Raw genomic sequence first — 17,563 nt, 5'->3', positions numbered from 1 at the left:
TCACACTATCTAGACCGACCAAAACGAAGGTAGATCATAAATTAATTCTATTTGTATGCGCTATGACGATGTCAGGAATGGCTAATATTTATAAAAACACCAATTAGTCAGCAATCTATAGGCGGTGGTGATCGCACTTACATCAGGTACCGTCCACCTACGTATTGTATAAAATATACAATATTCAAAATTCGTGATAGACATCCTTATTAACTATGTCATGAGTTAAATAAAATATTAGAGCATGAAAATAAACTGAATTCACAAGATTATCTAGAATATTAATAAGGGCCAGAGTTTAATTCGTTATGTTTCAAATTAAAGCACACTATCATTATTATATTCCCATAAATTCTATTTTCAAGACCTTTAGCGTAATAAAACGCTTTAGTTTTCCCCAGTGTATAAGTTTTACTTTATATCCTACGCCCTATGTGGATTGGTTGAACGAAACGTCCATAGACTATTATTGTCACTGTCAAACTTTGTCATTAATGTCATCGCATTAGATCATTTTTGTGGTTACTGTATGTCAGTTTCTCGACGCATCGCGACCATTTCGATGGCTAGCTTCTATCTCTTTGTTTTATAACGAATTTAACAAACATATTTTCATTAAAATAACCACATATTTGTGGGCAATAATCAAGGTGCACTTGTCATATATGTAATACGTATATTCTTATACGATATTTACTATAAGTGATTCATTCTAAGTGAAGTGCGTACGCATATAGGTGGTGAAACAGTTTTGTGCGTTATTTTTAGTTAAAATAATCACAATGCCTGCTAGTGCGGTTTATCAGCCAACGACGGTGACTTATGAACAGCAACCTAATGATCAACGCTGGAATTGCCCAATCAGCTACTTCTCACGAAGGGTGACAAGTAGCTTGAACCGGGTTGTGTGCATACGACTGGCATTGTGCCTCTTTGGAAGCACTTTGTTTATTATAGGTAAGTAAGCGTTTAATTCCTAACAATGGTGTGGAATCGCAACTATATCGAAATATAATTCCAATTAGAAATTATTTAAGTGAACCCTTTATTTTGCAATTTTAAAAGTCTAATTAGATTTTGTTGGTTTGAGTAATATAATTGATAACATAACGAATTATATCACAAAAATAATAAATACAATTTTTAATCTAAATGTCTTTATCGAAAAATATTGTATTTTAATAATAGTGTTCAAGAAAAAGGTTTAACAGAATTTTACCTGTTAATATGGTCAATGTATTCGAAACTCCATAGTTTGTTAAATATCATATAGTGACATTATTTTTGTTCAATTACTTTAAATATCAATGACATATATAAAATGATTAATTTAACTGGGTGTAATACACATCAGATCTTCGTAAATACCTTAATCAAAATATATCTAGAAAATCTTTTAAAAAAATCTGAAAAAACATACAGACAAGAAAATATTTTGTAGAAATAATATTTAAATAGTATTTCTACAAAATGTTGGAACATTTGTAATGAAATTCATCATCTTTGATTTTATCACTGTATCTTGTCACTTGCACACTTAGTATCTAATGTAATGTAATGAATCTCAGCAAAGCCTCTATTATTTCATTTATGGTCATTATGATGTTGGTATATTATTAAGATACAAATACTTTAATTTAACATTTAAAACTGTAATATAAATAATGAGATATGATTAGAGCAGGCATTCCCAGTGTGGTCGATTTTGATCCCAAGGGGTGATTTTTGCTTTTATCAGGAATTGACAAAAATTCAAACTGATTTAGGGGTGATGGGATATAAATCGATCCATGTTAATTAACTCAAGATATTTTTTGAAACTCTTAATATGAATCATGAATCACCTAAATTTTAAAGGAATTAGACTATAGTTTATTTAGGAAAAGGTTTCACTTCTCTTGCCCAAAATAGTTTCAAAATCCCTGGATTAGACCTATTTACATACCCAAAAATGCTATAAAATAAAAGATGGAGAAATATACTTTTACCAAATGTTTTGTTCTTTTGTTTTTTCTGGCTTAACATAAAACTACTAATCTTATTGATATTGAGCTATCATATTACATTGTATGTTACATATTTGTTTAGATGCACATAATATAGCTTAAAATGCCAATTTAGTACATTTTTTTTGTCCTTGATACTGAACAAAATGCTGCCAGAACTATAACAGATACACAAAAACTCTATGTGACAGTTTTGTGGGCTAAATAGGCTAAAACAGCTAAATTATAAATAAATCTTCATCCTTAATCCTTATCAAATATAAGAAAACATATTAATTTACAACTTATGGCCAGTCCTTCTTTACGAGATATTTTAGTAAACTCGTGAATAAATACGCGGGACGTGTTGTACGATTCATTAGTACACTGTCAAAAAATATAATAGTACTGACTATGGGAATGGGATAGCATACAGAATCAATCTGTTCGCGAATGGTAATAACTCATTGATTAAAAATATCGCCCACTTAAATTCTTACCTACTAGTACAAAGTCGAGACAGGCTGTTGGTTTCTAATAAAAAATGCTTATTTACATTTTTTCATATTATTAAAATATGTGGTCCCATATATTCATAAATCTAGAAACAGTAAAAATACTATAATTAATGTATTTACTATTGTTTCCTTTTATTCCTTCCGTTTCCTGGACGTAAATTATAATGCTACGAACTTGTATAGCGCCAACACAACATCCTTGAATATTATTACCGACACTAAAGCATGTACTGGGTGATGACGTCATTTATACATATAATAAAACTTATGGGATCATGTCTGTACATAAAATATTTGCAACCATAATTTTTGTCGTAATTTTTTGCGTTTTGTAAAATTGACATTGTGATCATGTAGGGCGTAGAAACATTTGGATTTTTAATGAAATGCTAAGTGACAATAGCTTTAAAGTATTGTGGAGATAAACAAAGAAACAAAATGAATGAAAAAAAAATGAATAAAGACCGCGCGGTATGCCGAAGTATTGATTCTTTAAAGAATATTTTAGCTCTTAGGTATGTGTTTGACTTATGATAATAATTTTAATCGCTTAACTATTCTCTACCTTATTTACTAATAAACCAGAAATCGAAACTATTTAAGGATATATAACGTTGATGGGATTTTCTGAAGACCTGATTATGTTGTGTATTCAGTTAAACGGTATAACGTTGTTGCTTCAATTTTAATGGTAGGTAGACCAGCATTAAAAAAAATCTTACCGTCAATGTTCTGCACCAATGGGGACTTGAAATGATATTTTGTTATCCGTTGTGCCTTTAATTACTATATGACTATCTCATATTTCAAAAAGGAACAAAGCAAGACAGAGCAAGCTTTTTGACGGTAAAATAACCGTTGAGTAGGTGGTACCCACCCCATGGCGTAAGCTTACACAAAGCCCTACCTCGTATACATTAAGTGACTCGTTTTTGTCATATTATTGAATTAAGTTCGCCAAGCTGGGATTAAAATGCATAAAGCCAAATCTAGAGTGATTGCGAAAATGGGTCGAAGCAACGGAAGTAGTAGGTTGAAGGAGTGGGCAGAGAAACATTAGTGCCGAAAGACGGCTTTCACTTGCAGTGTGACCATTCAAACTTCAACAATCATTTTATGATATAACATCTATAACTATCTATTTGACTTTCCGTTACAAGTTTAACGAATATAACTTACTATAAATTTATTTTAAATACATGTCCAGTATGAGTTACTGTAAAAGGCGTAGAACCATTTTAGGGACATTTTATAAATTATTAAGGAAGTGTTTTAATACTTCGAGTTATATTTCCATCTCTTTCCTCATAGAAACTGTCGGCTAATTTGATTTTTAACAAAACCACTTCATCGTGGATTGTTATCTCCTAAATTATTGTAGAACCTGTTTCAATATATCATAAATCTTCAAGTTAATGTTTTTTTTTTTTTAAATAAAAATTAAATAATAGAGACGAATGGCATGTTACGATAGATTTTGAAATCAATATATGTTTGAAATTTGGAATACTAATTTAAAAAAATATATTTATTTTGGAATGCCACGATAACAAAAACATGGCGATTTAAATTCAGTTTGGCTGCCTGCTAGAACACTTAGATTTTAACCGAAGATTGCGGTGTTAAATATGGGCAAGCACTACTAAAATTTTATATGCATGATTGATTCATAATTCAATCATCATTGAATCATCATCAATTCATCTCTTGCTCAGACGAGAACGTAAACATCTTAAGGAACCTGTAGGTATATCTTCCAACCAACAAACTGCAGTACCGCCCGTGAATGTTTACGGAGTTACTTTTTAGTTTTATTTGTTAAAGTTTAAGTGTTTCGGAAGTAAGAAATCAAAATGCAGGAAAAAGTTACAACAGAATTCACTATAATTATTATAATTATGCACATAATTATACTGGATGATGTCGGTAAATACTTTTAAATACTTATACTTGTGTTAAAATTGTTCAAAAAAAAATATGCAAACGATATTTAAATAAACTTTTGTGAAGTAATACTACTAAGTCATTAATAAGCAATTTATATTCATAATGATGATTAGTTGAAAAAAAAAGCGATAAAGTTACTGGAAATAATGACAATTTGTCACTGTTTACTGAGTGTGTTCCGTAATTACAATCAGAAAACAAAAAACTACCGGTTATAAGAAGTATAAGGATTTTCTCTACATTTAAATGAATCTTATTACAAAACAATAACGATTAACGTTACAGGATGGGCCAGTCAATAATTAGTCTAATTATAAAAATCGTATCATATTTCGACAACTTATATAATATAACATATCAAACTTTATAGTTTATAGAATCAACCAACTTATCGCAAGGAGCGAGGAAGTAAGAGGTACTTACATTACGGAAACGGTGGAGCCGCAGACGAGTTTGTCGACCTTCGTGTGCCTATAAGAGTAAAAAGATTCTGAAGGCTAACAGAAGTAACTACATCACGAAGTTACGCCATTTTCTGAGTCACGATAACGCATTTGTTCTGTTACGTAACAATAGTATTTCTTGGAACTATATATATCCAAAGTTCGCTTAAAAAGTAGTCCTAATTTTATTGATATTATTATAACGTGGATAGATTTATTTAATTTTGTTTTACGTTTAGATAAACTAAGAATAGACTAGCTTAGGTAAGCGTGTCTATTCTTAGTTTTTATACTTCTTATAACTTGTTCTTACTACGATTACTTATGTTGTACATCGGTCTGTCTAGACGGTACAAGTCTACTATATAAAACGTAGGATTCGTGATCCAACCACGCAGCCACCCGATGAGTCACCAGCGACCGCAAGCGCCGCACCGGACACTCGATACCATATAGGATAGTATAGCTAATTGTATACGATACGCACGGGCTTATCTTTGCCACCACGCTACTGTACTGCAAACTGACTATAACTGGCCGCTTTCTTTAAAAGAAAGACACCCATAACGGTTTTCTTGGCCCTAAATAAGGGGTGACGTGTTTCGAATTGGGTCACTCGAATGTTAGTTATCCTTTGTTAAATATTTACTCCTTAGTGCAAACATTAAAATTATTTTATATTTATTTTCGAAATTGATCATGTTTTTCTTAGAGATAGAATTAACTGTGGTACTAGTAGTACTAAGATACAATAAGGTATATGTACAACAAATATTATATTAATGACGTACGATGACTAAAACTAACGTTTTTGTCGTCGTAGGTCATTGCGTAAGTATATGTATGTTTATGTAGAATCATTAATAATTTATTTCATTGGATAATCAAAACCATAGCGTAATCGCTATAATATTAGGGTAGCTACATACTAAGATCGTAAATGTCAATGGTTGTTAACCAAATTGTAATTGTACTATATATGTCTTTCGCATTTGTGGCGTTTATTTGGTTTGGTTATACATATAAGGAAGTTTGTCTGGGTAGCTATTGCTCTATTGGGTTCTAATGCTCTAGTTTGAAAGGCGAGTGAGGCAGTATAATTACAGTCACAAAATATATCAAATTTTATTTTTCCATCGTGAAGTGGCGAATTGACAATGTTTAAAATGGTTATCATTTCTTACGTTGCCAATTTCATGGGAGGTCGTGACCACTTACTATCAGGTCGCCCATTTTAAATAAGTACGAGATAAATTGAAAGTACTGAGAAACAGACACTACTATTCATATTTAATTAATACAATCACTAAAAACTCATTTACAGTGCATGATTAATGAGTTGATAACGGTCTCTGTCATCATTCACATTTTAATATTATTTAATAAATTTCAAAATGATAAGTGATATAAAATTCCAAACAATAACAAATACTTTACACTTATTTACATTTGAAAATCTGCCGAAACATCCATCAACAATCCGCACACTTCCAGACTGCCACTACAATTATCATCATCCTCCTGCCCTTATCCCAATTTTACTTGGGGTCGGCGCAGCATGTTTTCTTCTTCCATAATTCTCTGTCGGACGTCATCTCACAAGTAACATACTTTCTAACCATATCGTTTTTCACACAATCCATCCATCGTTTCTTGGGTCGTCCCCTACTACTATATCCATCCACATCCATTCCCAAAACCTGCTACTACAATTATATCAAGTAAAATGCTGATTTTGTTTCACACAAGCTTTCAAATTACTTAATTTGACAATGCTATCAATATTTCTATCGATTTATGATGTACATTAAAAAGGAGAGCAAGTGTTAAGGTTCTGAGTGACAAGTGTGTCAGAAGACTGTGGTTAAGTTTGACTATTTTACTTTATGCTCGTCGTTCTACATACATGAGTGAGCCACGAATATGGTTCGACAAGCCACCAGCAATGTAACCGACGAACCACCAAGCAATAAAGATCACACCTCGATCTTAACCTTTAACCAACAATAATCTTAGATATCAGATGGCTTTAGGATTTCGAAACTATAAAAACAAATGAATATTATAAATATCATTATTTAAAGTGATTAAAGTAATGTAAAATACATATTGTTTATGCCGTTAACTTAGACTGTTTATTTCATATTTTAATTTTATTACCGATTAAATTTATTTTTCGGATCAGTGTAATTCATGAACACTTGCGTAAGTAGGTTATAAGAAAATCATGATTTAAATTTCATCATTTCATTTTGTACCAATTTATTTGATATTAATTAATATGATATAAATCAATAATTAATTTAAAGTTTGTAATGTTTCATCGAATTTTCAAATTAATAATTTTTTTAATTAATTTTTCTTTAACAAACTTTAATTGATTTTTTTTAAAAATAACATATTAGTTATAATCATTCGCTTTTTAACTATTATAAGGTTATTTAAAATCCTCCTTTCTGTTTTTTTTTCTTTAAGGATGGTATGTTTTTTATAATTATCATTATAACATATCCTTGAAATATAAAGAAGCGGTTAACGCAAACCAGTGTCGTGAAATCGATATTCATTAGGAATGCACGAGGGTTATTTTATGAACTAACTGGGTCATTGCGAGAATTTTAACTGAATGATGTATAAGCGGTTAATTTTAGCTTCCATTCATTCATTATGTTTCTGTAAAGTGCAATAGGGAACTCTTTTTTATTTTTAATATTATTGTAAAAATGTGTTTATATCTGATGCTTTAATATATTTTATTTAAACAAATCAAAGTAAACTTTGATAATAATTCAATCAGGCTATAATAAATACTTTTGATACGATTCGATTTAGACTATAAATTCTAACCATAAGAACCAGCAAGAAACTCAGTAGTTTGTCTTTTTTGCTAATTCAACGGATAACATAGGAGTGTTAATAACACAACAATACAAGCATTTTTCCGATTAAATTAACGATTTAATGGTTCAGTTAACGGACTACAGTTTCACAATGTTTTTTAATGTCTAAAGTTGTTTCTGTTTATTAAAAAATAATAAAATAAACGCTTATGTAAAGCATTCCTATAATATAAATATCATTTAATAAAATTGCTATATATTGCATATAGTTGAGTACCAAGCTTTCGACGTGTGTCGGTGTTCCGATACGAAATACATAACTGATACTGATTTTTACAATCACCTGCTTGATCAGTCATCAGAGTCAAACATGGGCAGTTATTTTATTAGATCATATTTTCTCCGCTTTTCCACTTATCTTACACTGAAATTACATATAATAAAATAGGCCACTGCAGAATATCCTTCATTTTAATAATGCAAGTACCTATGTCATGACAAATTACATTCGTAAGTAGGTAATGATAATATGAGTAGTTTTGCTTGTCATAAATTTTGTATGCGATAATATATCACTACTTTATTACTAAGTTTGATAAAACATAATGTTTTGATCGACGGGTCAGAAATAGGTTGTCAACATGAATGTTGCAGTTGTGTGGGTGAAATCTTGAAACTGAATTTCAAACTAGTTCCACTTAACCAATTGAGCTAGAATCTGCTTTTGTTGCTGTGACAATACAATCTAGAATACTAAGCTTTTTTCTTTTAGTACTCACACGGCTTAAATAAAACTTTATTATGAAAAAGTCCTATGATTTTACAATTGATTAAAATATACGTGAGCTGAGAAACTGCGTTGCTACATCACACCAAGGTTTTTATATTAATTCATTCATTTATGTAAATTGTCTTGTACAGGTGAACTTTAAATCGCGTCACAAAAATTAAGATTGTAAATTCCTTGTGAACTACATACATAATATTATATTATTAACTTATTTATGTAAAAGAGACACATTGCAAACACAACTTTAAGCAATTAAATTCAATCGGCTTAAAGCTTACCTAAATAAGTGCATTCAATATTCCATATTTGATTCGGGTTTTAAAATGAATCGATATATACGTAAACTTTTTATAGCGGGCTTGTACCTAATTCTTAAAAGATCTTTGACCTGGTTTACAACCCGTTATTTGAACAAATCGTTTGCACATAATCATACATGAATCACTCAATTGCACGTGCTTATTCTGATGTCTGTATATTGAAAATGTATATATAAAGATCTTTATTTAATCATTTTGTATAAAAGTAGAAAAAAAACGTAGACTCTAATAAGAGACGTACGTACATTCAGTTTTGTAAATAAAAAATTATCGTCGTTTATGACGCAAATGCTATTGGGAAGTTATTTCGGTAAATGTTTGGTATTGACTTAAATATACCTACTTCTTAAACTCATACAAAGTTATTACCTAAAAAATTGTGCAAAAATTAGAAAACAAATGCCTAGTCAATATTAAATGTTAACGTTTAGTATTTATTCGTTTCCTAATAAGAGAAAGAATGAAAAAAGCAGTCTTTTTAGGTTGATTTTAGATTTAGCGTGGCAATTATATGTAGAAAATTTTCTCATGACTACAATTATGATTGAAAAAGATACTATTTTAGGACCTGCACTGGTCGTACCTGTTTTAACAACCACACATGCAAGTGCATTTGATTTTTTAAAGTCTAGATTCCATAAACGTCGACAATTATAAAATGTTTTCTCTCCATGTATTGAGTTCAATCACAAGTACTTTTATATACTCTTAAACGGGTTATTGTGAATTGTTAATTACGCTGACAAAAAACTCTAGTTCGCAAACGTCTTTTCGTTAAACTTATGGTAAATAAAAAAAATTACAAGAATGTAATTATCTATTATTCGTGTTTTTGATTAATGGACCAAATATTTTTTTTATGGTTGGCATCCAGCGCGTTGGACTGGTTAAACCATTTAAACGGTAATTGTTACTTGATCAAATGCCGAAAATTCAGAGCGTATATAACCAAGTAATAGAACAAGCTTATCTGACGTATTATAAAATATAGTAATTGAATTGTACATTTTGAACTTGTGTCTTGCAATTTAAAATGAAGGGGTTTTCTTCTTGATTATAAGCTATTTACTCTACTGAACCACTTAAATCCAAACACACTGATGACATAATAATTTAATAAATAGTTCAAAATTGCTAAATAACAGATTAATTTCAAATTAAAAAAAAAAAAAACATGATTGTTAATTACATGTAATTTATACAGGATTTTTTAATAACAATTTAGCAGAATTTTTTTTCGGCTCCAAATCAAATTCAAATCCAAATTCAGCAAATCACTAATTAAGTGCGTTTGAATTTTTTTTTTAATTATATTTCTCTTGCAGGTCTTGCACTTCTAATAGCCGGTGGTGTACAGTATTCCAACTCGCCTGCGACGCCCACGCCACAAGACTCCGATAACGGGTTCGGAGCCCTCATCGCTGGCGGTGTTATATTGTGCCTTGGACTGCTATTCGCAGGTTAGTATTTTACTCTTTACTAAACGAGATTGAAGGGAGAAATTGTAAATATATCTACTGTGATAGAAACTTTACCCTATAGAAACATATAATTTGTTTTGACATAGTGACAAATCTTGTTCGATAACCATTCTTCATTAAAGCTTATTTTATTATATTTAGTTCCTATACACACAAACATATATACAAAATTATATACATATTTGTATATATGATGAATATTTTCTTTCTATTTCTTTGTGTGTCAAAACTAAATATTTCCTTCTATCAAGCGAAAACTACTGACCGTATCTGTTTGAAACTATGATCAATTGACGCGGAATCATCCGTAGATATAATTATAGGTAGCTATAATTTTGAATTCCGTTGACCCTTCCCCCTTTTCTATATCTAATGCCCAGCGACCGAGTAAGTTTATTTAAAGCAGAAAACGGTTAAATTCATATTTCATCACTCATAGCTTTATCAGGCACATATTTTTAAGCACTATACTCGAAGGGTGCTGATTCTAATCTCCGATGATTGGGATGTGCGATAGGAATTTCAAAGGTGTTAAAATAATTTAAGTTTTCAAGGCAGCATCTAATCTTTATAATTATATCATTGGGTGGTTATATATATCATATTTTTCGAAATAAAATTAACATTATTAAATTGTTTTGTTCGTGTTTTGTCAAATTCGATAAACAACTACATATGTATTTACTTTTGAGAACTTTTTGGTTTTGCTTCTTACAACCCCTATGGGAGAAGTACCTAGCCATTTATCACATTTTATACAACCGCCAACGGTTGTTTTTTTGTATTGCGTATAACTGTTTGTAAGGGTGATATAGCCAGTGTTATTACAGACACAAGGCATATTATCATAGTTGTAATGGTTGGCGGCGCATTGACGATGCAAAAATTGATTTATATTTTTTACTGTGCCAGTGTCTATGGACTTTAATAAGCCTTTGAAAAATAGTATTTTCTTCTCAATTTGTTTTTTTTTTTATATACGAAAGAAACACTAAGTGTTCTCAAAATTTTAATTAAAGAGAGTTGTTTTATTTTTTATATTTATACAAGTTATATTTCAATTCAATAGTGTATATGTCTAAGTTAATACGCTTGATGATTTGTCGATTATCATCACTGTTAATAGTGATAATGATAGAGCAGGCATACAATGCCTTGATTGATTTCACGACACGACGACACGACGAGTATTCAACCGACAGTATATAAATAATGATATTATTATCCGACGACTTTGAGGTAAAGTGTGATTGTAGGTGTCTACGTTTAATGGTAGCATGTTGATCTGTTTCAGTGTAGATCTTAACTACTTGGATACTTTTTTCCGCATACGCTAGTTCAAATTTATTTATTAAATAAAAATAAAAAATAAAATAATTGGAGTGACAGCTAGAGTTATGCATGATGAGTTAGTATGTATGGCAAATGTATTGACAATTAAGATAGTTTTATATATACATTGTAGGTACGTTGTCTTGGCTTCCTACTTAATATAGATATAAATTAATAAACAACTTATCACATATTGTTAAATGAGATGTCCTTAGCTTCGTATTAGAATCCCGCGCGTAATATGCGATGTGGTGTTATAATTAATCCGACATAACGCAACATTTAGCTCATTATCAACCTTATTAATGCGACAAGCAACACATAAAAAAATGCATTATTAGTATTAGTTTAAAAATATTAGAAATAAATAATTTACATTTAACAATGTATTCATATAACAAGTTTCATCTATTGGTAGAATGGTATTTAATAAGTATCTCTAGTCAATATGTTGTAAAAAATTAAACTTACAATAGTTATGTGCAATTCAATATGATTGGTCATTTGCGTAATTTTCTAAGTCAAAAACAGATGGAAATCTATCAATTTGATAAAACTTCATGTGTATCGGGAGTGTGTGAGGTCAACTAAGTAAGTAATCACGCTGTTTGCCTTGACCTTTCCGTTATCGGATTGCTTGAAATTTCATGTAAGTTATCTGATTGCCATATATTTTAAAGATTATATTTGTATACATTATTTTATATAATCAATATATAAACATTTATTTATTTCCGTTTTACTTATTTACTTGGCTCAGTGCAATATTTTATAAAGTCTTTCATTTGCAACTTATTTTGTAAAAATGTTTAAATTTTCTTATTATTTTCAACTGTCAAGCAATTGTGATTATTTTATTAATTTACTATATTGTATTGGAACTTAATAGTTCCAATTTTAAGATCTCATACGCTACTGCTTTTAAATATTAATTATGTTCTCGGATGTAAGTTAATAATTAGATACCACGAAAGTAAAAGAAAAGAAAAAACCTAATAATTTAATAAAAGATATAGAAATATTAGATTTTTTTCTCTGCTTTAAAGTACCTACACATAATTTTAAATATGCACTAACGTAACTTTATTTTGAAAAAAACATTGTTATATATCAAACCAGTATGGGATGGATACTAGTTAATTAAAAAGAAGAAAAAAAAAACTTTTTTCTTCGAGTTTATCGTGTGGTCAAGGACATCGCGTGATATTATTTCAATGTAACGTCCCTTCGGTCTAGTAACAAAGTCTATTTGGTTTATTTAAAAGTTTAATAACCAAAAAATCTTAACATGATCGTTTCTGGAAAGTCATTTAATAGCGGATGTTTGTTTGTAATTAAAAATGATTATTTTGTGAGTTTTAATGCAAATAACATTTAATAATTATTATTTTAATTGTCACGTTATACGATTTGCATGTTTTATGAATATGAAGGTAAACATTTTAGTATTCAAAACGCCCTTCACTCTCTGTTCAGAAACATCCTCGAAACGTGACGTGCAAATACGATTTAACGATTGCGTGTGCGGAAACAACGAAAATATATATAAAGGGCAAGATATTTTTGTAACGAGTAAATTTTTCATAAAATTCTATTGAACCCTTGCCAACCAAGGAAGTTTATACTTTCTGGTTTAATTTCATACAAGATGAATTAACGGTTTTAATACCGTTAGTTATTTAAAGATCCGCTAAAACATTTCTTTCACATGCAAATCTTTTAGATATCTTTTTAACCTGCCTAATAAAATAAGTAATAGTAGTTCTAACTAAAAATATGCATAATTTTGGAATATGTTCCCTAGTTACTATATTTGTAGGCTATTCATCAATTTAATTATTTATATTTATTGTGAAATTGAGTAATGTCCTCCTGACAGAATTTTGTCTCTGACGGCCAATTTTAATGACCGGCCAACTGCGCAGGAGATATTAAAGAATAAGCATGTGCGCAAACACACACAATTCATTTATCTCATTGTTCAACGACAGCATTATGTCACGAAATGAAACACGACCGAAATCGGATCAGGTGCTTTTCGAAACACAAATGTGCTTAAGTTCTGATTTTGGTCCCAACTGATATATTAACCCAGGTCTTCGAAATCAGCACCCACATAGGCACTAATCAGCCGAGGCCGACATACTCAGTGGAATTGAAAATGGTTGTCACCATTTAGTTTATTTGCTCATGAAGCAAAATACTAGTATCGTTTCTTCCATAGGAGTAGGCGGATGGGCTTGGTCGGCTCGCTGGGGAGGAGGCAAGGAGGCACCAGCTAGCGGTGCTGCTGCACTAACTGCGCTCAACCCATCAACGGACCCATTGGTTGCTGCACAGTACGCGCCTGTACGAGATGCGCCGCCTGCGCCCGATGACGAAATGCGAAACCTTATGGACAACAAGGAATGGTAAGAGGGCTCAACTAAATAATATTCTGAATTAATTATAAAAACTAATGATTCTGTTTTACACAATCAATCTATAATACATTTTGACATTCAAGTATAATAAATAAAATATCGCCAGCTCTTTCCATTTGTTAGTTCCAAGAATTTTAGTTTTGTCATTGAATTTCTGTATTTTCGAGTAAAAAGAATTAAATACGTTTGATGTTGTTCGTAAAAAGACGTTACACAACAAGCTATTTATAAAGCACATTACACTAATAATGTCACAAACTTAAAATGAAATAGCAAATAATAGCAAGTTACATTACATTCATGCTAGTTGAGAAATCTGTGTTTATTTTACAAAACAAAGGACAGTATCTATTGTGATATAATCCTCTGACGAAGCTGAGGTTCACGTGTCGAACTCTATTGTTTATGATGTTTACACTTCGTTTTATTACTATAGTCCATTCCACGAGCTCCTAGAACCAATTAGTTTACAAGGGCAATTTCATTTGGGAGCTCTTTACGTGGAATATACTTTAGGAACTACATCTTCAAAATCATCGTCCCGCCTTACAGCAAAAATTTTTTGAAACATATTTGACTCGCTCGATCGTAAAATATTCAAAACGCTATTCTTATGCTTGATTTTTGAAATATAATAATAATTACAGTAAAGATGACATTATCATTAGCAAATTTATGATTTTTTACGATCGAGATCTCGTCACAAATGTGTGACGCGATCACGATCAGTACCTTCGTGCGTGACAGATTTATTATTAAGCACACACTAATATTCTTATAAATTTTGCAAATTCTCGAATACAGTTGTATATTTATATATTTTTACAAAATTGTTAGTTCTTTGCATTAAAGTGATTGTGTAGCAAAAAAAGAAACTTGTTCATAATAAAAAACAAACGCACTAATAATTATTCACTTATAATAATTTTCTATAATTTATTTGTTGTGTGTGTAAAAAGTCAAAACCTGTTGAAGATGTTTTAATAGAACTTTCTCTAACTGTTGCTCATACAATATAATCATTTTTTACAGTTTGAGCAGTGCAGAAGAAAGTGACAAAATGCTTGATGGTCGACCGTCTGTGGCGTAAATAAAGATAAAAAATAAAAGGTATTCTTGTAAACAAGTTCTGAAACATAAATGTCCACCTATAAAAATATTTTCAATCTTTCAAACGGACGATTGTACTTAAATTATATAAGAAAGAATTTATTTTTATGACAATCGCCTTTTAAAAATTGGATAGGGATTTAACCAGTTTTGTTTTGGTAACAGAAACGATACCTTTCAAACAGAAAAGGACAAAAATTTGAGGTATATTATTTAATATATCTATACTTAGTTGAATTGCATTTTACGGTACAAATTATATGCGGCAGTTTTATATGTGTGATATTTTATTTACATTTTATTTTATTTTGACTTAATATTATATCTTAGTGTCACGTGTAGAACCCGACTTATGTTTGAATAAACAACAACACATTGTTTATATATTCTGCCTTTATCAAAAGTATTTTTTGTAAAGTGTTCAATTTAGAACTATAATGTAATTCTATTTAATGGTAGAATTATAAATTACAGATATATTTTCTTGATGTTATACACACGATCAATATTCATAAAATATAGTTTTCGTAGATGATAATGGTAATTTAGAAGTCATGTGGCCAAATTATCGTCCAGTTTTAAAAATTAGATATAATGTCCATATATAAACGTTTTTCAGTAATAAAGTTATGTAATGACATTGTATTGTAGCATACGTATTTTTGATGTTTCAAATCTAAAATGTAGGCGTATTTTTGGTTGTATATAAAATGTGCATTTCAATAGATAGTATATATATAAGAATAGTGTATGTATTCGAAAAATATTTTCATAGCTACGTACCGGTTTTTGTTTGTCATCGATGTTTGACATTTATTGAATATCAAAATAAAAAATAAAACCTCAATCGAAATTTAAATGTGAGGTATTTTGAACGTTTCTCTTTGTTCATTTCGTACAAACTACTGATTACTCTCTTTTTCACGTATATTATAATAATGCATTGTAACAGTTCTACTACCTAATAGTATATATTAAGTTTCCTTTGGAAAATAATATTATTAAAACAGTAACATTTCATCGATATCGTTATTTGAATCATCACAATTTCCAACTTATATCTCCGTGTATATGGCAACAAAAATAAATTATTATTTTGGAAGAAAACTTACTGTTATTTAAGTATCTATTTTTTTTTTAATTATATGGAAGAATAAATAATGGGTCACTCACACCTTCACAATAATATGATGCGTTGGTACATTTATATATGAAATGCAAAATTTATAGGATGGCATCACTTGTATGTCGTAAAAAACCCAAGTTGAAATGATAATAATTTACAGCAAACAAACTTGAAAGTTAGCCATAAGAATATACATTAATATTATTTATCTGTTTCTGCAATTTTTTATATTTTCAATATTTGTTTTTATTCTATACATTTTATGATTTATGAAAATGTTTAAGTATTTAATACAATAGACAAAATAATGCCTACTCCTTTTCATTACATTTTATTTACAATCTGTTGAGGTTTATTTATAGAATAAAAAAAGATGTAATATGTTTTAAATACCCTAATTGGACTTAGCTTTAGGTTAGTTTTTTTTATAATTACTACTATAAATGTTGTGTTAATTTTGTGTTGAGACCGTCCTGATTAGTTGTTAAGTGTAGGTTGTTTATGTCCAAACAATGACATTTCGAATTAATTCTGATAAATAACTGTTTTTTTTTATTGGTATGAATATAACAATGTTGTTCAAACGTATTATGATAAATTCGATGATATCTTTGTGTCTGCAAAAATATAAGTATATTTGACTTGGTATTGATGGACTGTACCTATAGCATTTAATTGAAAATATAGGGTAATGTAATGTAATTGATATTAAATGTACTTTAGGCTCTGCAATATTCAAATTTATTATTTCGAATGACATTACTTTAAAACAATAAAAAAAATAAAGATAAAAAAAACTAAGAATGTAAATAAAAACAATATTTAGCTAAGCAAATCACAAGTTAGCCATAAGCATACTATATTTTAATAATCAAGTTAATATAAACTGTTTATGTATTATTTCTATTCTATACAATTTTATTTTATTTTTGTTTGTGGTGCAAATGAGATTTTTATGGTGTGTCGAATGATGTTAACTTATACTTATTTTTAGTACTTAAAGTACATAAATTATTTTATAATATTTATGTGTACTTAATATCTTCAATCTCCATTTAAATAAATATATAAGAATAAAATGTTTTATTATTTGATGCCATATCTTTCTTATATTAATGATGTGAATATGTTTGTTTGTCCGTACATCATGAAAGATTTAAAAAAAATCATTGAAGTTGTATACATTGTCAATGTTGTTCTAAGTACCAGTTGGGCTATTACGGTTAGAGCATAGCAACTGTTGCTATC

At 29.7% G+C, this 17,563-nt stretch overlaps 1 protein-coding gene across 1 annotated transcript; it reads left to right on the top strand.

Annotated features, from left to right (window-relative positions):
- The first annotated feature begins 510 nt into the window (after window positions 1-510).
- On the top strand, window positions 511-17,394 carry LOC113394985 (uncharacterized). Its single transcript, XM_026632489.2, has 4 exons — window positions 511-957; window positions 10,169-10,303; window positions 13,881-14,067; window positions 15,112-17,394. The coding sequence occupies exons 1-4, from the start codon at window positions 783-785 to the stop codon at window positions 15,167-15,169; spliced, it is 555 nt and encodes a 184-aa protein (XP_026488274.1). The 5' UTR covers window positions 511-782; the 3' UTR covers window positions 15,170-17,394.
- Window positions 17,395-17,563: the final 169 nt, after the last annotated feature.

Source organism: Vanessa tameamea, chromosome 9 (genome assembly GCF_037043105.1).
Source record: "Vanessa tameamea isolate UH-Manoa-2023 chromosome 9, ilVanTame1 primary haplotype, whole genome shotgun sequence".
Lineage (NCBI taxonomy): Eukaryota > Metazoa > Arthropoda > Insecta > Lepidoptera > Nymphalidae > Vanessa > Vanessa tameamea.
This window is presented reverse-complemented; position numbering and strand designations above follow the sequence as displayed.